The sequence below is a fragment of the Rana temporaria genome, chromosome 5 (assembly GCF_905171775.1).
Source record: "Rana temporaria chromosome 5, aRanTem1.1, whole genome shotgun sequence".
Lineage (NCBI taxonomy): Eukaryota > Metazoa > Chordata > Amphibia > Anura > Ranidae > Rana > Rana temporaria.
The window spans coordinates 168,023,624-168,046,728 of record NC_053493.1 but is presented as its reverse complement, the minus strand read 5'-3'; the positions used below and the strand labels follow the sequence as shown (position 1 = coordinate 168,046,728).

The 23,105-nt window shown below is 41.4% G+C and overlaps 1 protein-coding gene across 3 annotated transcripts in view; it reads left to right on the top strand.

The window, feature by feature from the left end:
• The window catches only part of STX17 (syntaxin 17), a 117,906-nt gene that overhangs the window by 83,673 nt on the left and 11,128 nt on the right, over positions 1-23,105 (top strand). For all 3 annotated transcript variants that reach the window (XM_040353345.1, XM_040353344.1, XM_040353343.1), the window contains 2 exons: positions 877-971; positions 9,695-9,745. In XM_040353345.1, coding sequence (XP_040209279.1) covers positions 877-971; positions 9,695-9,745 — 146 coding nt within the window. The remainder of the gene's footprint in view (positions 1-876; positions 972-9,694; positions 9,746-23,105) is intronic.

Genomic DNA, 23,105 nt, shown 5'->3' with positions numbered 1-23,105 from the left:
AGGTTCTCTATTTTTTCCACCGGGATTCCCAGCAGTTTTCCTGTCGGGAAAACTGCAAGGAAGCATACACACGGTTGTTTTTCACGGCCAAAAACTCTCCTGGCAGTTTTCCTGGCAGAAAAAAACGGTCGTGTGTACGAGGCTTTAGCCACTATTTCCTCTCGATTTCCCCCCCCCCTTTCTATTTGATCTTACGACTATACTCTGGTTCCTATATGTTCTTGCACAAGGCTATGACCCTAACTATTGAGTAGAGCTGCATTTTGTTAGATCGAATATACATTTCCTAATTTTTGATATTATCTGATGGACTTTCTATCCAACAGGTTTACCTGAGAATTTCCAGGGATTATTGTTTGTTCCCTTGTATTCATAGATCATACAAAGTTTTCCTTTGTTTTTGTTTGATATATCTTATGTATCTATATATTTGTTATTGCAGCAATTTGAACATTGGCCTACTTTTTGTTCTTTTTGGGCCTTTTTGTTCAATAAAAACATTGAAATACAAAACCTAGTATCTGGTTACTATGCACAGCTGCACAAGATTCTGTGTGTACCAGTTTTAGTAAATCTCCCCCAATTGTGTCAGCTAGCAGCTCTCATAGAGGGGTGTTTACAAAGGTATCTCCAGCATGTGACAATGTTTGTTTATATACAGATTGTGAGCAGAAATGGGTTATTCTGTAGTTTTTCACTCATATCTTAAATGTTGTTGGCAAGTAAGACAATCCTTTTCATTTTTTGAGTACAGGAAGTACAGACCTGGTACATGGGTAAAAGTAGTCAGTTTATTTTGGCAGCAGCTTTGTGGGGGCGTTATAGGGTTTCCCTGGTTTTGGTGTTCAGTTTCTAAATTGTATACTTTCTCTGTAGGTTCTTGTGTAAAAGATTCTGAGAGCCAAATTGATGCACAGTTTTTAGAAATTCAAGATCAGATTGCCTCAGAATCCTGGAATTCGCTGGAAAAGGTACATATTCAACACATTTCCTTTTTGTATGTTGTTTTCTTAAAACTGCCATTTTTTTTATTCTTTATTAAAAAAATGCTATCAAAATACAAAGTACATAGTGGGACAAAATAAGCACATCATCTGAGGAAAACACATGGAGGGTGTGAAATGTCAATAAAAGGCACATAAAGACATGACCGTACCCAGGCATTGTTACGGAGATAGGTCAGAGTAAAATTAAAGGGGAGTTCCACCCATTTTTACAACTTGGTCTTAAAGGAAAGCACACCCCTCCACCACTTGTTTTTGGATAACAATTTTTTTTATTTCTTACCTTTAATGAAGTACATAATGTACTTCCGTCCTAGCTTGCAACAGCCCAGGGCATCATTTCCTCCTGCTCCCCCGCTGCCTTTTGGGACCTGTATGTGTCCCAAAAGACGACAGGGCCATTCAGCAAGCGACTTAAACATGCGCAGTAGGAAACTGGCAGTGAAGCCTGAAGGCTCCACTGCCGTATTCCCTTAGTTAGAATGGCGGCGCCTGCACACGATACAATGGATGGATCGGCCTTGGAGGGCTGACATCACAGGCTCCCTGGACAGGCAAGTGTCCTTATTAAAAGTCAGCAGCTACAGTGTTTGTAGCTGCTGACTTTAACAAAAAAAAAATGTTGCAGCTGGAACACCGCTTTAACAGATTAGCAATGGCAACCAGGTGTAACCTCATTGATATATACAGAAAGAAGGGGTTCATCTAACAGTGTTTCTCATGCACTCTTGAGTAGTATTTTCAGTCTCGAGGCACCCCATTTTAAGGCTTGGTTCACATTACTGCGTGTCGGAGAACATGTTGTGCACATTCCCGACATAAAGACAAATGTGCTGCTCTTTAGCAGCAGCAAAGTGGTGTCATTTAATTTCTAATGCTACCCCCACGCATTGACAGTGCGTTTAAAAAAAATAAAACCCCCCTCTTCTCATCTATGTACCCCCCCCCCCCAACCTGTGCTCACCTCTGACCCCAAATCCTCTTTCTGCTCACCCCTTTACCAAAGCTAAAGGGCAACGCTGTTCTTCCTCTGCAGTCCACAAGCTTATGGGCGGTCTTGGGACTGGGCAGGAAGTATAGGCAGGCCAATTATAACTGACATACAGTTGACTGCAAGGTGTAGCTTAGGAGTGGCAGCCGCTTGCAGTGTTCCAAACCAGGGCAATCCCCTTCCCATACTGGCCCTTATATGCAACCTTACACGCATACCTAGTATTGCCCTGTAGGGTAGGCGCAGATCTCAGGACTCAGGAAGTCGCCTCCTCCTTCCACAGCGCTTTACTGTGCTGTGCTGATGTACATTTGGCAGGATCTTGGTCAGATCTGACAGCCTTTCTCAAGCTTGGCACCCCTCAGGAGGCACCCGGTTGAGAAAGGCTGATCCAGTACCTTTCAAGGCCAAGAAAATTTAGGCATCTGCTGACCAGGGTATGCAAAAAATGTGTGTGGGGGGGAGAGGTAAGCAGGAAAGGACCGGGTAGGGGGGGGGGGTAGCAGTCGAATGTCTTTCACTATGAACAAAAGGGAAGGTGCTTCTAAGCGCAACAACACCAGGATTAATTGGTAAAATTTGGTTAAACTTACAGGAATGTAAAGTCAAACGAACTTGTCATCTCACACAGACAAAGCAGCAGGTCTCCTGGATCCTTACTGGCTGACCAGCAGCATTATAGAGGATAGATTGTCTTCATGTCAGGAACGTGCACAACATGTTCTCCGACACATGGTAATGTGAATCAAGCCTTAAGATGGCCGCCTGACTTTCTGTACCAGTGTGAACCACAAGTACCAGAAGTGATGTCAGAGTACATGTTTCAGGGCATGTGCAACAGCTTATTTGTCAAACCGGAGCCTCTGGACAGGAGAGCTTGATTAAATAGGGGAAATGGGCAGGCTTTGGGTGGCACAACATTATGGAGAATCCTTAGAACAAGAATGCAATAAAACACAAGGCATTAATATAAGGCAATGTCAGTGAGCAGTATAATGAGATCTCACCAAGATATAGTGACCAATATGCAGTCGGTAAAAAGGTTCAGTAATTTTTGGAACTATATACATTTTTAAACCGGGAAGGGACAAGTAGTCCCAGCATGATTACAAATATGATCAAGACATGAAACATAAAAATGTGTATTAATGATACCGTATCTATACTGGAACAAATCAATAGTTGAATAAAAACAATTGCACCCCACATGTATATACAGTTGTACTCAAGTTTACATACCCTGGCAGACTTTATGATTTTTTTGGCCATTTTTCAGAGAATATGAGTGATAACACAAACACTTTCCTTTCACTCATGGTTAGTGTTTGGCTGAAGCCATTTATTATCAATCAACTGTGTTTACTCTTTTTAAATCATAATGGCAACAAACTACCCAAATGACCCTGATCAAACGTTTACATAGCCCAGTTCTTAATACCGTGTATTGCCCCCTTTTACATCAATGACAGCTTGAATGGTATTTGTGGATGAGGCTCTTTATCTTCTCAGATGGTAAAGCTGTTCATTCCTCTTGGCAAAAAGCCTCCAGTTCCTGTAAATTATTGGGCTGTCTTGCAGGAACTGCACGTTTGAGATCTCCCCAGAGTGGCTCAATGATATTGAGGTCAGGAGACTGAGATGACCACTCCCAGAACCTTCACTTTATTCTGCTGTAGCCAATGGCAGGTCGACTTGGCCTTGTGTTTTTGATCATTGTCATGTTGGAATGTCCAAGTATGTCCCATGCACAGCTTCCTGGCTGATGACTGCAAATGTTCCTCCAGTATTCTTTGATAACATACTGCATCCATCTTGCCATCAATTTTGACCAGATTTCCTGTACCTTTGTAGCTCACACATGCCCAAAACATCAGCGATCCACCTTTGTATCTTTCATCACAGGCCTTGTTGACTCCTCTCCAAATGGTTGTGGCCAAAAAGCTAAGTTTTGGTCTCATCACTCCAAATGACTTTGTGCCAGAAGGTTTGAGGCTTGTCTTTGTGCTGTTTGGCGTATTATAAGCGCGATACTTTGTGGCATTTGCGTAGTAATGGCTTTCTTCTGGTGACTCAACCATACAGCCCATCTTTCTTTAAGTGCCTCCTTATTGTGCACCTTGAAACAGCCACACCACATGTTTTCAGGGTCCTATATTTCACCTGAAGTGATTTGTGGGTTTTTCTTAGCAATCCCGAACAATTTTCTTGGCAGTTGTGGCTGAAATTTTAGTTGGTCTACCTGACTGTGGTTTGGTTTCAACAGAACCCTTAATTTTTCGCTTCTTGATTAGAGTTTGAACACTGCTGATTGGCATTCTCAATTCCTTGGATATCTTTTTATATACCTTTCCTGTTTTGGATGAAAGATGCAAGGGCCTGTCAGGAGTCCAGAAACCCATTGACCTTTTTATACACACACACTAATAACAAGCAAACAGATCACAGGTGAGGATGGTTACCTTTTAAAAGACATTCAACTTCCTTTCAACTTGTGTGCATGTTATAATTCCAAAATTACCAGGGTATGTAAACTTTTGATCAGGGTAATTTGTTGCCATTGTAATTTTAAAAAGAGTAAACACAGTTGATTGGTATATAAATAAATGGTGATTCTGCGCAACATATCACACTAATGGAATAGTGATATCACATAAACAAGATAAATGTAAGAGCTGACAAATAATCAGCATATAGTATTAAATGCAAAGAGAATAGTGAGTCCAAATATAAATATATATATATATACTCAAATAGTGAATAGTGAGTCCAAAATATATAATACTCATAAGGCGAATGTGCAAAAATATATAAAGAATATTGTGCAAAAAAACCGGAATGGAAGTTCAATCCCAATAGTAAACACAAATCAGCTGTCAGGGCAGATATTCTGAATGCACTGGATGAAGGTGAGCACCAGCTCTATGGTGTGAGTGCACGGCCGTGCGATAGAAGATAAACCAGATCCCTGGCTGAGCTCCCGGGACTCTTACCTCTCAGCCCTCCTAAATGGGCATTGGTGTACAGGTCACTCGCAGCCTTCTATGGGTGGTCCCTGATGTTTCCTCTCTTGATCTGATGGATCCTTCCTTAATTGGGACAGATGCTCCTCGAAACCAGATGGATGATGTGGGTTATAAGAGAGAGAGAGAGGGGACTCCCATAGTGAGGTAACGTTTGGTGCAGGTAAAATATGTTTATTGAGGAAAAACCTGCACTTACATTAAAAGAAAAATAAAAGTGCAACGAGGAAACAAACAAGCGGCGTTTGAATCGCCAGCTTACGTCACTCCGGGTGTACGTCCTCCAATTCCTACGCGTTACGACACCACGTGTCTTCGTCTGGGGAATCTGATTGGTAATGTGGCTGTTGTTTATATAACCGAAAAACAGGAAGTCTCATCGCGGCCATTTTCTTGTAGAGACTTCCTGTTTTTCGGTTATATAAACAACAGCCACATTACCAATCAGATTCCCCAGACGAAGACACGTGGTGTCGTAACGCGTAGGAATTGGAGGACGTACACCCGGAGTGACGTAAGCTGGCGATTCAAACGCCGCTTGTTTGTTTCCTCGTTGCACTTTTATTTTTCTTTTAATGTAAGTGCAGGTTTTTCCTCAATAAACATATTTTACCTGCACCAAACGTTACCTCACTATGGGAGTCCCCTCTCTCTCTCTCTTATAACCCACATCATCCATCTGGTTTCGAGGAGCATCTGTCCCAATTAAGGAAGGATCCATCAGATCAAGAGAGGAAACATCAGGGACCACCCATAGAAGGCTGCGAGTGACCTGTACACCAATGCCCATTTAGGAGGGCTGAGAGGTAAGAGTCCCGGGAGCTCAGCCAGGGATCTGGTTTATCTTCTATCGCACGGCCGTGCACTCACACCATAGAGCTGGTGCTCACCTTCATCCAGTGCATTCAGAATATCTGCCCTGACAGCTGATTTGTGTTTACTATTGGGATTGAACTTCCATTCCGTTTTTTTTGCACAATATTCTTTATATATTTTTGCACATTCGCCTTATGAGTATTATATATTTTGGACTCACTATTCACTATTTGAGTATATATATATTTATATTTGGACTCACTATTCTCTTTGCATTTAATACTATATGCTGATTATTTGTCAGCTCTTACATTTATCTTGTTTATGTGATATCACTATTCCATTAGTGTGATATGTTGCGCAGAATCACCATTTATTTATATTCCTGTTTTATGTCATGTAAACATAATTAGGTTTTGCTGCACTATATATTTTTGGTGGATTCACTCATTTAGGATCCATTTTAGCGCAAAAGCACTTTTCACTTTATCCACAGTTGATTGGTAGTAAATGGTTTCAGCCAAACACTAACCATGAGTGCAAGAAATGATTTTGTGTTATCATTCAAATTCTCAAAAAAATGGCCAAAAAATCATAAATTCTGCCAGGGTGTGCAAACTTATGAGCTCAACAGTATAACCAAAGTATACAGTACATGGAGGAGACATATCGTAAATATCTTTGCCATAAAGCAAAGCCAAGGGGAACTAGAGGGTTAATGTATATTATATTGAAAAATTACATTATGTTGGTCAGAACTAATAATGGGGAATGTTAGCCAGTGAGGATCCAGGAGAGCCGTGACAGGAGACCTGCCACTTTGTCTGTGTGGGAGGATGACAAGCTTACTTGACATCACATTCCTGTGAGTGTCTTTAACCATATTTTATTAAGAAATACGGGTGTCTCTGCCTTCCTTTCTGTTAACCTTTCTCCAGAGTCTACTTCTATTCTTCGTGCTGCTCAATTTCCCTCTGGTCATCCTCCAGCTGTTCTTAGTCCCCTTGGATGGTGGCACGGAGAACCAGGACATCCAGAGGTCTTCTTCATACAGAAGCACCCTATATACTGTACCTCTATCACCCGAGGTCTGCCACCAGCACCTCCACAAGATGGCTGTCAATTTCACTGGTCCCTCTGGGGCAGATGTTAATCCTGCCCACAGGCTGTACGTTAGATGGCAGTATACAAGGTCTGTGTGCTGGCAAAATAAGATACACGTGCCCCTCTCACCAGGCAAGATCAGAATAGTTGGAGTAAAAGGTGTAATCAGTCCAATAAAACTAATTTTTGAGAAATTGTTTCTCTCTCTATGGTTGGCAGAGGCAAGGATATCCTCCATCCTGTAAATTCCAATTTTGTGCAGCCAAATGCTCATTGGAAGAAGTTTAGATTGCTTCTAGTATAGGGGAATGCAGGCTTTAGCCCCATTAAGTAACTAAATTGTAAGCAATTGTTTATATCGTTTGGGCAACATGGGAACCAGATGGAGCAGAAAAGTGGCATATCATCTCTAAACAGGACATCTGTATGTTTGAACACTAGGTCACACACCAAAAAGGTCTCAGAGCCTGACAGCTCAAGAACATGTGTAAATAAGTACCTTCCTGTTGGAGATATTGACAACACAGAGATCAAACCCGTGGGAAGATATTGTCAAGGGCCTGTACCATTGCATTTAAGTTTTGATCCCTGTTTCCTCAATGGAGCTACAGTATGTGTGGAATGCATAATGTGCTCTTTCTGGTATTCTGAAAAGCAGATGCCCAAGTCGGTCTGTCACGTAGTGATGTCCGATGTATCTTGGTGGTCTGGACGGAGGATGAGTAGCTTGAATGAAAGAGACAAATTATGTCTCACTGGTGAAGCAGAAGTACATATCGTTTCAAAGCCAGTTAAAGAAGGAAGCGGGGAAGACAAATTCCTCAAATTCCTGAAAAATTGGCCTGATCTACTGGCTCAGGCCAATAGAAGGAGCAGTGGCTCCGAGTGCGTAGCCCAATCAGCCTTTGTTCTCCCTGTCTGACCCTCCTCCCGGAAGTGTTCCTCGGAAGTAATCACGTGACCTGTGAGGCTGGAACAGGCTTCATCCTGATGGCCACAGGACAGGCCTGAAGACTCCACACATTCTGCTTCCTTCACTTCTAAGCAGCCCATGGATCCGGGACGAGGACTACAGGATGTTACAGATGAGCCTTCTTTCCTTACCTTCTTGTAAGTGTGTTTTGTACAATGTGTCATTAAAAGAACCTCTTTAATACTGCACTTAGGTGGCGCTTCCTTTCTCTACCCCTCTTTTATCTACTGAGTCTGGAAGGCATATGTTTCCTGGTGTGAAACCAAGAAATGGAATCCTCAAAAGTATGACATAAGTAGGATTCTCGCCTTTTGCCAGTTAAGAGTGGATATGAAATCAGCCCTTAGAGCCAATATTTGACCCATGATGGTACTATCAGTCTTTTTTCAAAGACCGCTGGCGTCTCATTCCCTAGTTCAGGCATTTATTCAGGGGATACTGCGGATCAGTCTGCCAGTCAGGTCTCCCTTGTGCCCATGGGATTCGAATTTGGTATTGTCAGTGTTGCAAAGGCAACCTTTTGAACCTATTCGCCATATTCCTTTGATCCTTTTGGGCAGGAAATTGGCCTTTTTGATTGTTATCTCTTCTGCTAGAAGAGTATCTGAACTAGCATCTCTTTCTTGTAAAGCGCCTTATGCGCCTCATGCCGCGTACACACGACTGTTTTTCGGGTTCTAAAAAATTAAGTTTTTAAGGGTCTAGAAAAAACAAAGTTTTTTTTCAACCCGATCATTAAAACGGCCTTGCCTACACACGATCGAGAAAAAAAATGCTCTAGCAAAGCGCGGTGACGTACAACACGTACGACGGCACTATAAAGGGGAAGTTCCATTCTAATGGCGCCACCCTTTGGGCTGCTTTAGCTGATTTTGTGTTAAAAGATGATTCATGCTTTTCTGTCTGTTACAGCGTGATAAATGTGCTTACTTCATTAGGAACGGTAGTTTTACCAGAACGAGCGCTCCCGTCTCATAACTTGCTTCTGAGCATGCGTGTTTTTTTCACATCGTTAAAGCACACACACAACCATTTTTTACAACCTTAAAAACGACAACGTGAAAAAATAGAGCATGTTCGAAAAAAAAACTGGCCATTTTTTAGATCGTTAAAAAATGCTCTGAAGCCCACACATGATCATTAAAAACTAATGATTTTTTAGAACCCGAAAAATGGTCGTGTACGCGGCATAAGATCTGTAAAGCTGCAACTTGGTCTTCAGTCCATACTTTTTCCAAATTCTATCAAGTAGATGTGAAAGGACATGAGGATGCTGCCTTTGGGTGTAGTGTGCTGCAGGCAGCAGTATAGGGCTTCTTGTCCGTAAGCGGCCTGCTTGATCTGTGTCTCCCACCCTTTATTGAGCATTGCTCTGGGACATCCCATTATGTAATGACTGGCTCCGTTTCCCGTGGTGTATGACGACTTACCTGTAAAATCCTTTTCTTGGAGTACACCATGGGACACAGAGGTCCCCCCTTCTTATGGAAAACGTACTGCTTTGCTACAAAACTGAGGTACTTGCCTGATGGGAGGGGTTATATGGAGGGGAACTGTCTTCAAGTGGTTGTGCCGGTGTCCAATCACCGCTGGTGACCCTTAACCCACTATGTAATCACTGGCTCTGTATCCTGTGGTGTACTCCAAGAAAAGGATTTTACAGGTAAGCAGTTTAAAAAATCCTATTTTTTTACACATGTACTGTGTATATTATCTCATAAATTAAGGCTCTTAGGCTTTTTTAGCATTTTTAACATTTTTTTTTTTCTGTTAACTTTCCCATTAGGATTTACTTGGCCTGAATGATATGGTAAATGAATTTTCCCACCTAGTACATGTAAGTATGCTGTTGTCTCACACGTGAATCGCAATTCCCTGGAATTTCTAGTTTCCCTCTGTATACAACATGATTAGTCAATTGCTAAGTAGTAATCAGGTTTTGTTGTGCTTATTGAATGCTCCGTGAAAAGTAGAAATATGTGTCAGTGACACATATACATAAACACAGATGACAGAGGATGTAAATTGATTAAATTTTATTGTCATAAGAAGGAATAATGCGATTTGCATCTACTAATTGACAGTAATATTTTTACTACATGACAGTCTAATATAGGTACAGATAATACAATCAGTACATGCCACATTCTATCAGCCAATACCTGTTGTAAATTCATAAGTTTCCTTTGTTCACTGTACCTGTTAACATTTAGAATATGAAGAATAAATAGGAGTATGGAACTATTCAGGTGGCCGTTTCAAATTACATTTTTATACCAGATAATGGGGCCGAAACAACTAATCGATTAATCGACACCTAATCGATTAGGAAATTAATCGATTACTATATGATTTATCGGCCAGTAATGTTACTGATTACAATTTTCGTGTTCGATTAATCAATTTTTTTTTAATCGATTAATCAACTAATTTCGATTAATTATATTTCACATACAGATCCGACTACTTTTAGCTGATCTCCTTGCATTGCAACTCTGTATTAGTCAGTGGTAAATTTGGTATACACTATATACAATCACCCGACACTAGTTTCCACAATCCATGACTTAACTTCACAGTTCACACAAATACATTTTAAATTCAAACTGTAGCACTGATTTAAGTAATTTTTTCTTATTAAATTTTAAGAAAAACTTAAAGTTAGTTTAACTTTAATTATAAAACTTATCTAGTATATTGACTGTCAATCACTTTATAGTAGGCAAGTAGGCATCACTTTAGCCAGTCACACAGACATACCAGAGTGTTTACATTTTCTGGAAGCAGACATGATCGCATTTTATTGACAATATACCCTGAAGAACTGAACAGTCTTTCGCATGGAACAGATGTTGCCGATACACAAAGAATTTTCTGCACAAAACTGCTTAGGACAGGAAAACGATGGTTATTTTTGCCCCCTTCCCCTGATGGAGCCTGATGCATCCTCCTGCTCCACAGATGCAAAGGTACCTCAATCCAATGAGTGCAGTCTGTTCGCATCCAGCAGGGTCAGTCTTACTGTCCAGGCTGTCCGGTGACGTCAAGAATTTTGATCGATCAAAAAAATTAAAGATTAATCGAGGAATTTATCTTTAATTTCCCCATTCCTAGTTTAAAAAAATAAAAATTAGCCCTTTATAGTACGAAGAGCAAATAATCGCTACTGTAAATATTACTTTCACCTTTTCTGTTAAAAAAAAAATATTACTTTCACAGTTCCACAGTAAAAAAACAAATTGACCCCTTACAGTAACAATTGCTTTTTTTTTTTTTTTTTTGTACTATAAAGGGCTAATTTTAGTTTTTTTAACCACATTATGTTACTAAATGTCTTAGGCCTGGTTCACACCTATGTATTTGTGTTTTTTGGTGCTTTATTCCATAAAACGCACTACAGTTCATTCACATGGTTTCCTATGGAACACATTCACATCTATGCTTTTTTCAGCTGCTGCGTATTTGGAAAGGGTCAGGGGCTTCTTTTAACGCAAAACTGTGCTTTTTTGGTTCAATATAATTCAGTAGAGAAGCTGCAGAAAAGCATGTAATGCGTTTTTGCAGCAATTTGTGTTTTTTAATCTGCCCAACAACAAATTGGTCAAATTTTTTTCGAAAACATGCAAATCGCAGCAAAATCATGTGCGCAAAAATCAAAACGCACATCAAAAAGCACTGCAAAAATAGCTCAAAAGTAAACTGCAAAAGGTGTGTACCGAGCCTTATGCTGGTCAAACAGATCAATTTTCAGACAAGAATATTCATATGAAAAATCTTTTTTACATTCGCTGAATGAAAGAATGTTGTTTGAAATTTTCACTTGCTTTTAGCATTCTATTTTTAAAAAGAATGCAATTTCTGAATGAAAACCACATACACTGTCTGAAAATTCCTTTCACCAAGAAGTTTTCCATTTCAAAATTTTCCCGTCACTGTGGTTGAAAGCGAACGCCGATTTGACCCCACTAACAATTCGTTTTTGAAGGAAGACATTGTTTTTGTATGGACAGCATATAATAATATATTACAGTTCTGTTTGAAAATCGGCAAAACAGTCTTTAACTTTTTTTTTTTCTTTAAATAAAAAAATGTGATCTGAGTCTGATGATATTTACTAGATTCACCCTTTAATAGTATATACAGTATATCTCTTCTGTCTGTCATTCTCAGAGTGGATTAGATATTTTGCTCCCTAACCATATAGTTGTTTATATTTACCACTGCATAAATTGACTTTACATATTACCTAAATTATACACCACACTTATTAACCGATTATTCCAAACAATAATCGGCCAACTAATCGTTAGTTGCAGCCCTACCAGATAATAATAGATGCCCCTTACAGGTGTACTGCCTGTACCCCCCTGATGGCGGCCCTGGCTGTTAATACACTCCTTCAAATAGGAAGTATACTAACAAAGCAAATTGTAGGAAAACACAAATGTGCACATTATGGGGGTTTGTTTTCCCCATTACTGATAGAGTAATGGGGAAAACAAACCCCCATGTGCACATTTGTGCTTTCCTACAATTTGCTTTGTTAATAACACTCCTTCAAATAGGAAGTATACTAACAGCCAGGGCCGCCATCAGGGGGGTACAGGCAGTACACCTGTAAGGGGCCCGGAGGTCCCCAGGGGCCCGGATGGCAACCCCTTTTTTAAGAAAAAAGGCAGGCAGTACACCTGTAAGGGGTCCGGAGGTTCCCAGGGGCCCGGAGATCCGCAGGGCCCCAGATGGCAACCCCCCTTTTTTTTATTTTATTTTTTATTAAAGGGACAATTTTTTTTTTAGGAGTCCGGAGATCCCCAGGGCCCTGGATGACAACCCCCCTTTTTTATAAAAAATATATATATTTTTTTATTTCTTTTATTTTTCATATATATATTATATTATTATTAATATTATTATTATTAAAGGGCCCAGAGGGCCCCGGATGGCAACCCCCCTTTTTTTTATAAATTTATTTTTTATTATATATATATATATATATATAATGTATTTTATTAAAGAGCCCAGAGGGCCCCAGATGGCAACCCCCCTTTTTAAAAATACATTTAAATATATATTTTTTTCTTTTTATTAAAGGGCCCAGCCAGAGGTCCCCAGGGCCCCAGATGGCAACCCCCCTTATATATTTTTTTTAAAAAATAAATAAAAATATTTTATTTTAATATTTTTATTTTATTTTTTATTAAAGGGACATTTTTTTTTTTTAGGGGTCCGGAGGTCCCCAGGGGCCCGGAGATGCCCAGGGCCCTGGATGACGACCCCCCTTTTTTATAAAAAAAAAATATATTTTTTATATATATTTTTTATTTACTTTATTTTTTATATATATATATATATATATATATATATATATATATATATATATATATATATATATTATTATTAAAGGGCCCAGAGGGCCCCGGATGGCAACCCCCCTTTTTTTTATAAATTTGTATGTGTGTGTGTATATGTATGTATGTATGTATGTATGTATGTATGTATGTAGTACACCATATATGTATTTTATTAAAGGGCCCAGAGGTCCCCAGGGCCCCAGATGGCAACCCTCCTTTTTAAAAATAAATACATTTAAATATATATATTTTTTATATATATATATATATATATATATATATATATATATATATATATATATATATATATATATATATATATATATATATATATAATTTTTTTTATTAATGGGCCCAGCCAGAGGTCCCCAGGGCCCCGGATGGCTACCCCCCTTTTTTATATATATTTTTCTTTATTTCTTATTTTTTTGTAAAGGGGCCCCCCCCCCGCTTCTCAATTCGTGGCAGCCTCCCCGCTTCTCAATTTCAGGCGGCAACCCCCACCCCCCCCCCCGTTCTCTACTCCAGAACATTACTAGTGTTTACAGTAAGGACTACTGCTGTGAATTTTAGAATAATAGGATTTTTATAACCGCTTACCTGTAAAATTATTTTCTTGGAGTACATCACGGGACACAGAGTCTAGTACTTACTAAGTGGGGTTATATGTTCCACCTTCAGGTGCTGGACACTGGTGTAATCAATTAGAACAGGAAGTTCCCTCCCTATATAACCCCTCCCATACTGGGAGCACCTCAGTTTTTGTCGCAAAGCAATAAGTGTCCCAATATCCCCAAACAAGAGGGGTGGGAACTCTGTGTCCCGTGATGTACTCCAAGAAAAGGATTTTACAGGTAAGCTGTTATAAAGATCCTATTTTCTTTATCGTACATCATGGGACAAAGAGTCTAGTACTTACTAAGTGGGATGTCCCAGAGCAATGCTTACTGAGGGGAGGGAGACACCAACAACGCAGACCGCCATCAGACATGAGGACCTATAATGCTGCATCCTCCTGCCGTCTTATGTTCACCTGAAAGGGATTAGTGAACGTAAACACAAACGACCAAGTTGCGGCCTGGCAAATCTGAGTCATAAAGGCTTGGTAATGCACCACGCATGAAGTGCTTACTATCCTGGTAGGGTGCACCCCAAAAGAAACAGGGGGAAGCCCTCTCTTTAACCACTTCCAGACCTTAGGTGTTTTTCAGATTTGGTGTTTGCAAGACTAAAACTGTTTTTTCTGCTAGAAAATTACTTAAAACCCCCAAACATTTATATATTTTTTTTCTAACACCCTAGAGAATAAAATAGTGGTGATTCCAATACTTTTTGTCACACCGTATTTGCGCAGCGGTCTTACAAGCGCACTTTTTTTGGAAAAAATTCACTTTTTTGAATTAAAAAATAAGACAATAAATTTGGCCCAATTTTTTTATATATTGTGAAAGATAATGTTACGCCGAGTAAAATGATACCCAACATGTCACGCTTAAAAATTGCGCCCGCTCTTGGCATGGCGTCAAACTTTTACCCTTAAAAATCTCGATAGGCGATGTTTAAAAAATTCTAGAGATTGCATTTTTTGAGCTACAGAGTAGGCCTAGGGCTAGAATTATTGCTCTCGCTCTAACGATCGCGGCGATACCTCACTTGTGTGATTTGAACACCGTTTTCATATGCGGGCGCTACTCGCGTATGCGTTCGCTTCTGCGCGCGAGCTCGTCGGCACGAGGCGCTTTAAAAAATTCTTTCTTTTTGTTTTCTTATTTATTTTTATTTATTTTTTTACTTTTTACACTGAAAAAAAAAATTGATCACTTTTATTCCTATTATAAGCAATGTAAACATCCCTTGTAATGGAAAAAAGCATGACGGGTCCTCTTAAATATGAGATCTGGGGTCAAAAAGACCTCAGATCTTATATTTAGACTAAAATGCAAAAAAAAATAAAAAAAAATTGAAACTGTCATTTTTTCAAATGACCAAAAAAAAAATTGTCTCTTTAAGAGGCTGGGCGGGACTGACGTTTTGACGTCACTTCCGCCCAGCAGAGCTATGGGGATGGGCGAAGGAGATTTTTCCTTCAGTCTCGTCCCCGCTCAGCTGCCGAACAGTCGCGATCTCCTCCGCCGCTACCGACGGCTCCGGTAAGCGGCGGAGGGCGCGGGAGAGCGGCGGGAGGGGGAGCCTCTCCCGCCACCGATAACGGCGATCTCGCGGCGAATCCGCCGCGGAGACCGCCGTTATCGCGTACCAGGCCGCGCACACTAAAGATTGATACCTCGGTTGTGGCAGCAGCTGCTGCCGTTACCGAGATATCAATCTTTAAAAACAGGACGTACATCGTCGTGCGCAGGTCTGGAAGTGGTTAAACCACAAGCTTGAATAATAACCTGATGAATCAACATTTGACAACAGTTGATTTAGACGCTGCCTGCCCTTTCCTGGGGCCTCCTGGTAGCGCAACAACATCAGTTTTCCATATCCGAGCAGCCGCTTCAGATAGGTCTTGATAGGTCAGATAGGTCTCTCTTACTCTAACAAGAGAGCGTGTGGCCATTTTAATAGCTGATCCGAACACTGCCCGCCCACATCTAGGGTCTTCTGGCAGCAAAACAAATATGGTTCTATATGTTTATAGTTATTGTGTGATTTTCTTTAATTATACAGTATATGGTGCACTATAGAGTATTATTTAGCACAGTAAGATTTTAAGCACCCTAAAATATATATCACAATTAAATTGTATAACTCTGTATGTTGTGGTCATTCGGGTGCTTATCTAGTAGTTTTTTGAAACTATTGATGCGCCCCGCTGAAACCACCAGCTGTGGAAGGGAATTTCACATTCTTGCCGCTCTTATAGTAAAGAACCCTCTACGCAGTTTAAGGTTAAACCTCTTTTCTTCAAATTTTAAGAGTGGCCACGTCTTATTAAACTCCCTTTTTTATCCTTATTGTGAGGTCACCAGTATGTTAATTATAAATTGAAATCGTATCCCTTCTCAAGCGTCTCTTCTCCAGAGAGAATAAGTTCAGTGCTCGTAACCTTTCCTTATAACTAATGTCCTCCAGTCCCTTTATTCGTTTTGTTGCCCTTCTCTGTATTCCCTCCATTTCCAGCATATCCTTCCTAAGGACTGGTGCCCAGAACTGGACCGCATACTCCAGGCGAGGCCAGACCAGAGTCTTGTAGAGCGGGAGAATTATCGCTTTATCTCTTGAGTTAATCCCCTTTTTAATGCATGCCAATATTCTGTTTGCCTTGTTAGCAGCAGCTTGGTATTGCATGCCATTGTTGAGCCCATCATCTACTTGGACCCCCAGGTCCTTTTCCATGCTCGATTCCCCCAGAGGTTCTCTCCCCCCAGTGAGCATTCATATTTTTGCCACCCAAATAAAATAAAATAAAAATTCCCGCATTAAACCTCATTTGCCATGTAGTTGCCCACCCCATTCATTTGTTCAGATCTACTTGCAAGGTTTCCACATCTCGCGGAGAAGTTATTGCCCTGCTTAGCTTAGTATTGTCTGCAAATACAGAGATTGAACTGTTTATACAGTGAATATAAAAAGTTTTAAAATGTCAGGTTTCTGTGATGTCAAAAAACAAGACAAAGATAAATAATTTTCAGAACTTTTTCCTCCTTTAATGTGACCGGTAAACTGTACAGCTCAATTAAAAAACAAACTGAAATCTTTTAGGGGGGGAGTAAAACTAAAAAAAATAAAATGTGGTTGCATAACTAGGGATGTAGCTGTGTTCAGAATTAAGCAATCACATTGAAACTCATGTTAAATAGGAGTCAGTACACACCTGTCATTTAAAGTGCCTCTAATTAACCCAAAACAAAGTTTAGCTGTTCTAGTAGGTCTTTCCCTTTTTTTTAGTTGCATCCTCCAGCAAAAGCCGTGGTCCACAGAGAGCTTCCAAAGCATCAGAGGGATCTCATTGTTAAAAGGTATCAGTCAGAAAAAGGGTACAAAAGAATTTCCAAGGCATTAGATATACCATGGAACACAGTGAAGACAGCCATCATCAGTGGAGAAAATATGGCACAACAGTGACATTACCAAGACTTCCCTCCAAAATTGCTAAAAAGACACAAAGAAAACTAGTCAGGGAGGCTGCCAAGTTGCCTACAGCAACATTAAAGAAGCTGAAGGAATTTCTGGCAAGTACTGGCTGTGTGGTACATGTGACAACAATATCCCGTATTTTTCATACGTCTGGGCTATGGGGTAGAGTGGCAAGACGCTAGCCTTTTCTTACCAAGAAAAACATCCAAGCCTAGCTAAATTTTGCTAAAGAACACCATACCCATAGTGAAGCATGGTGATGGCAGCATCATGCTTTGGGGCTGTTTTTCTTCAGCTGGAACAGGGGCCTTAGTCAAGGTAGATGGAATTATGAACAGTTCCAAATACCAGTCAATATTGGCACGAAACCTTCAGGCTTCTGCTAGAAAGATGAACATGAAGGGGAACTTCATCTTTCAGCATGACAACGACCCAAAGCATACATCCAAATCAACAAAGGAATGGCTTCACCAGAAGAAAGTTTTGGATTGGCCCAGCCAGAGCCCAGATCTGAACCCGATTGAGTCTGTGGGGTGATCTGAAGAGGGCTGTGCACAGAATATGTCCTCGCAATCTGACAGATTTTGAGTGTTTTTGCAAAGAAGAGTGGGTAGATATTGCCAAATCAAGATGTGCCATGCTGATAGACTCATCCCCCAAAAGTGCTGTAATAAAATCAAAAGGTGCTTCAACAAAGTATTAGTTTGACCACTTTACGACCGCCGCACGACGAATGGCACGGGCAGGCATATGGGCGTACATGTACATCCCTGCCTCCCAGCGGGTGGGGGGCCCCTCAGTGCCTGCGGCCGTTGGAATCGTTCCAGGACCGATCCGTGATGAGGGGGAGGCCACCAATTCATGGCCACCCCCTCATAATCGCTCCTGGCGAATGAGCTTCTTCCTCTGCCTGTGAAAGTGTAAACACAGGCAGATGAAGTGATGTCACTCTCCTCCTGTCGGTCTTTTGGTCCGGCGCTGAGGAGAGAAGACCTCTCAGAGTAAGTGCACCAATAGTACACTGACAACAGTACCCATAGGCACACTTTTCACCCCGATCACCCCCTGCACCCTCAGTCACAGAGTCACCGATTGCAGTGTTCATTTATTTACTGATCACTGCATTTGGTGTCACTTGTGAGTGTAAAAAGTGTCAGGGCAGTTAGTGGTAGGCCCCTTTAGGTGTAGGATACCCCCTAATCCCCCTAATAAAGGTTTAACCCCTTGATCGCCCCCAGGTAACCCTTTCACCCCTGTTGCCAGTGTCACTAAGCAATCTTTTTCTGATCGCTGTATTAGTGTCATGGGTGACGCTAGTTGGCCTGTTAGTTATTTAGGTTCACTGTCAGCTTTTTAAAGTGTCAGGTACCCTCATATACTACCTAATAAAGGTTTTAACCCCCCTGATAGGTTTTAGTGTCAGATAGGGTCTGCGTCACCCCAGGCAGCGTCAGATTAGTGCCAGTAGCGCTAACACCCACGCACGCACCATACACCTCCCTTAGTGGTATAGTATCTGAACGGATCAATATCTGATCAGATCTATACTAGCGTCCCCAGCAGATTTAGGGTTCCCAAAAATGCAGTGTTAGCGGGATCAGCCCAGATACCTGCTAGCACCTGCGTTTTGCCCCTCCGCCCAGCCCAGCCCACCCAAGTGCAGTATCGATCAACCACCGTCACTTACAAAACACTAAACACTGCAGCGTTCGCAGAGTGAGGCCTGATCACTGCGATCGTTAACAGTTTTTTTTTGTAACGTTTGATACAGTTGCTGACAGTCAGGTGCTTTTTTTCCTGTGAATCTTACTAGTGTACCAAGAAATTTCGAGCCCAAAATGGCAAATCGAAGGTACACTAGTGAAGAGGCCTACACGTTTCTGAGCATGACAGATAGTGAAGAGGAAGTCACTCATCTGTCAGATTCAGGCTCAGAATACGATCCTGTAGATGACAGCGGCTCCATGACAGATAGCACTGACGATGGAATTGAGGTCCCTGCCAAGGTTAGGCGTACCCGACCCCATTCTTTTTCTTCTGTTGTTGAGGTGCAAGAACTGCAGGGCTCTCATATGGAGCAGAGAAGTGCTAGTGCCGCTCATCCTTCTGGTGAACTGGCAAGCACCAGCGGCCTAGTACACACTGGTCGTACATCCAGCACTGCAGTAACACTTGGTGACGTGGCGAGTCCCATAAGTGCAGTTAAAGCTGGCGAGGTGGCAAGCACAAGTAGTGTCCCACTGCCACCAAGAAGACAAAGATAGGCCTGTCATGCCCATAGTGTCCTTCCTGCAGAATTTTCCAAACCCAATTGGGAGTCCACCACTTCTGCAACACCCGTACTTCCCCCATTCACTGGCCAACCCGGAATTCAGGTGGAAACAGTTGATTTTACGGCACTTGATTTTTATTCGCTGTTTTTCACGGAAGATCTCTATAGATCTATTGTGGACCAAATTAATTGGTATGCTGGTCAATTCATTGCCGCTAATCCCCAGTCCTCCCTTGCCAAAGAATGGAAACCAATTACGGTTTCCGACTTTAAGACCTTTCTGGGCCTATCCCTCGAGATGGGCATAGGTAAATTGAGTAAGTTGCGGTCATATTGGTCCATTTACCATTTGCCCATGTTCTCTACCTCCATGGCCAGGGCATGATATGAGCAGATCTTGCGGTAATGCACTTCAACAACAATGAACTCTGTTGTCCTCGTGGAGACCCTGAATACGATTGGCTCTACAAAATTCGGCCCCTCGCAAATTTTCTGGCCGCTTATCTTTCAAACAGTACCTTCCCATCAAGTGTGCCAGATATGGGGTCAAGATGTGACAGGGCCACTATACATGTAGTTTTATGGTTTACGAGGGAAGAGATAGTCACGTAGAGCTGAAAAAATGCCCAGATTACATAGGGAGAGCTGGCAAGATAGTGTGGAACTTGGTGTCACCCTTTTCGGAAAGGGGTACCATTTGTATGTGGACAATTTACACGAGCGTGCCACTTTTTAGTCACTTGTTTGATCATCAAATTGACACATGTGGCACTGTGCGACCTCATTGCCGGGGCTTACCCCAGAGGCTTGTAGATTTCTGGCTTAGGCTGGGGGAGAGAGCCTACTCAGAGTGTAATAATTTGCTCGTTGTGAAGTGAAGGGATAATAAGAATGTTTTTGTTCTGTCCTCCCTTCACTCAGACACGATAGTCCAAATTCGTACAGCGACTGGTGTTGTGGAGAAACCCCTCTGTGTCCACGAATATAACCCAAATATGGGAGGGGTGGACCTCAACGACCAGTTGTTGGCGCCGTAGCTAGTTGCCTGTAAGGCCAGACGCTGGTACAAAAAAGTGTCTGTATACTTTATTTAAATTGGCTTTGCTGAACACTCATGTACTATACAGAGCTTCAGGACGGACTGGATGCTTCCTTAGATTCCAGGACGAAATCTTTAGAGCCCTTTTGTATCCAGGCGGTGCTTCACCTCACCATCTTCAACCAAATGCAGTAAGCCAGCTGCATGAGGCATTTTCCGTATGTCCTCCCTAGTACCCCTACCCAACGAGCCCCCCAAAGAAAATGTGTCTGTAGAAAGCATGGATATAGGCGTGACACCCGTTATTATTGTCCACGCTGTCCTGACAATCCCGGTCTTTGCATTGGTGAATGTTTTGACCGCTAAGACACACTAGTCCAGTTTTAGCGTAGGGTACAGCATTTTACAGACTATGACACTTTCACAGGGTCTCCCAAGATGCCATCGCATTTTCAGAGACCTGAACCGTTACAGTTACAAAAAAAGTGTAAAAAAAAAACACAAAAAAAATAGTTGTCGTTTTATTGTTCTTTCTCTATTGTTCTGCTCTTTTTTACTGTATTCTATTTTGCAATGTTTTATTGTTATTATGTTTTATCATGTTTCCTTTTCAGGTATGTAATTTTTTTATACTTTTACTGTTTACTGTGTTCTATTGTTAACCATTTTTTTTGTTTTCAGGTACTTCATTCAGCTGCAGCGCGGATTTATTTATCTTGACAGCAACATTGTTTGCTCCCACGATACATAAAGCCGTGACTCCAGTGCTGTAGGAGGTGATTTCACCACCACAGTAAAAAAAAAAGCATATTTGCCGAAGCAGGGGTGGAGGAGCGATTTGGTCCTAACTTTTGCGGGCGGATGCCCCCCATGCTTCGGCATATATAAATTTTAGGCACAGGTTTCATTAAAAAATGTTTTATTTTTTACTATTTTTTTTTTTTTGTATTTGCTTTGCAGGTATGGTATGGTAAGGTCTTTGTGTTATACTGTAATGTTACTTTGTTTTACTGTAAACCATCATTTGCTTAGCAGGTACGCCATTCAGTTGCAGCGCGGATTTATTTATCTTGACAGCAACAGCGTTTGCTCCCACGATGCATAAAGCCGTGACTCCAATGCTGTAGGAGGTGATTTCACCACCACAGTTAAAAAAAGAGGATATATGCCGAAGCATGGGGGCAGCAGGGGTGGAGGAGCTTCTAACTTTTGCGGACGCATGTCCCCATGCTTCGGCATACATTCCCTTTGTGAAAGTATTCGGCCCCCTTGAACTTTGCGACCTTTTGCCACATTTCAGGCTTCAAACATAGATATAAAACTGTAATTTTTTTTTAAGAATCAACAACAAGTGGGACATGAAGTATAACGAAATTTATTGGATATTTCAAACTTTTTTAAGAAATAAAAAACTGAAAAATTGGCGTGCTAAATTATTCAGCCCCCTTAAGTTAATACTTGTAGCGCCACCTTTTGCTGCGATTACAGCTGTAAGTCGCTTGGGGTATCAGTTTTGCACATCGAGAGACTGAAATTTTTGCCCATTCCTCCTTGCAAAACCGCTCGAGCTCAGTGAGGTTGGATGGAGAGCGTTTGTGAACAGCAGTTTTCAGTTCTTTCCACAGATTCTCGATTTGGATTCAGGTCTGGACTTTGACTTGGCCATTCTAACACCTGGATATGTTTATTTGTGAACCATTCCATTGTAGATTTTGCTTTATGTTTTGGATCATTGTCTTGTTGGAAGACAAATCTCCGTCCCAGTCTCAGGTCTTTTGCAGACTCCATCAGGTTTTCTTCCAAAATGGTCATGTATTTGGCATCCATCTTCCCATCAATTTTAACCATCTTCCCTGTCCCTGCTGAAGAAAAGCAGGCCCAAACCATGATGCTGCCACCACCATGTTTGACAGTGGGGATGGTGTGTTCAGGGTGATGAGCTGTGTTGCTTTTACGCCAAACATAACGTTTTGCATTGTTGCCAAAAAGTTTGATTTTGATTTCATCTGACCAGAGCACCTTCTTCTACATGTTTGGTGTGTCTCCCAGGTGGCTTGTGGCAAACTTTAAACGACACTTTTTATGGATATCTTTAAGAAATGTCTTTCTTCTTGCCACTCTTCCATAAAGACCAGATTTGTGCAGTATACGACTGATTGTTGTCCTATGGACAGAGTCTCCCACCTCAGCTGTAGATCTCTGCAGTTCATCCAGAGTGATCATGGGTCTCTTGGCTGCATCTCTGATCAGTCTTCTCCTTGTATGAGCTGAAAGTTTAGAGGGACGGCCAGGTCTTCGTAGATTTGCAGTGGTCTGATACTCCTTCCATTTCAATATTATCGCTTGCACAGTGCTCCTTGGGATGTTTAAAGCTTGGGAAATCTTTTTGTATCCAAATCCGGCTTTAAACTTCTCCACAACAGTATCTCAGACCTGCCTGGTGTGTTCCTTG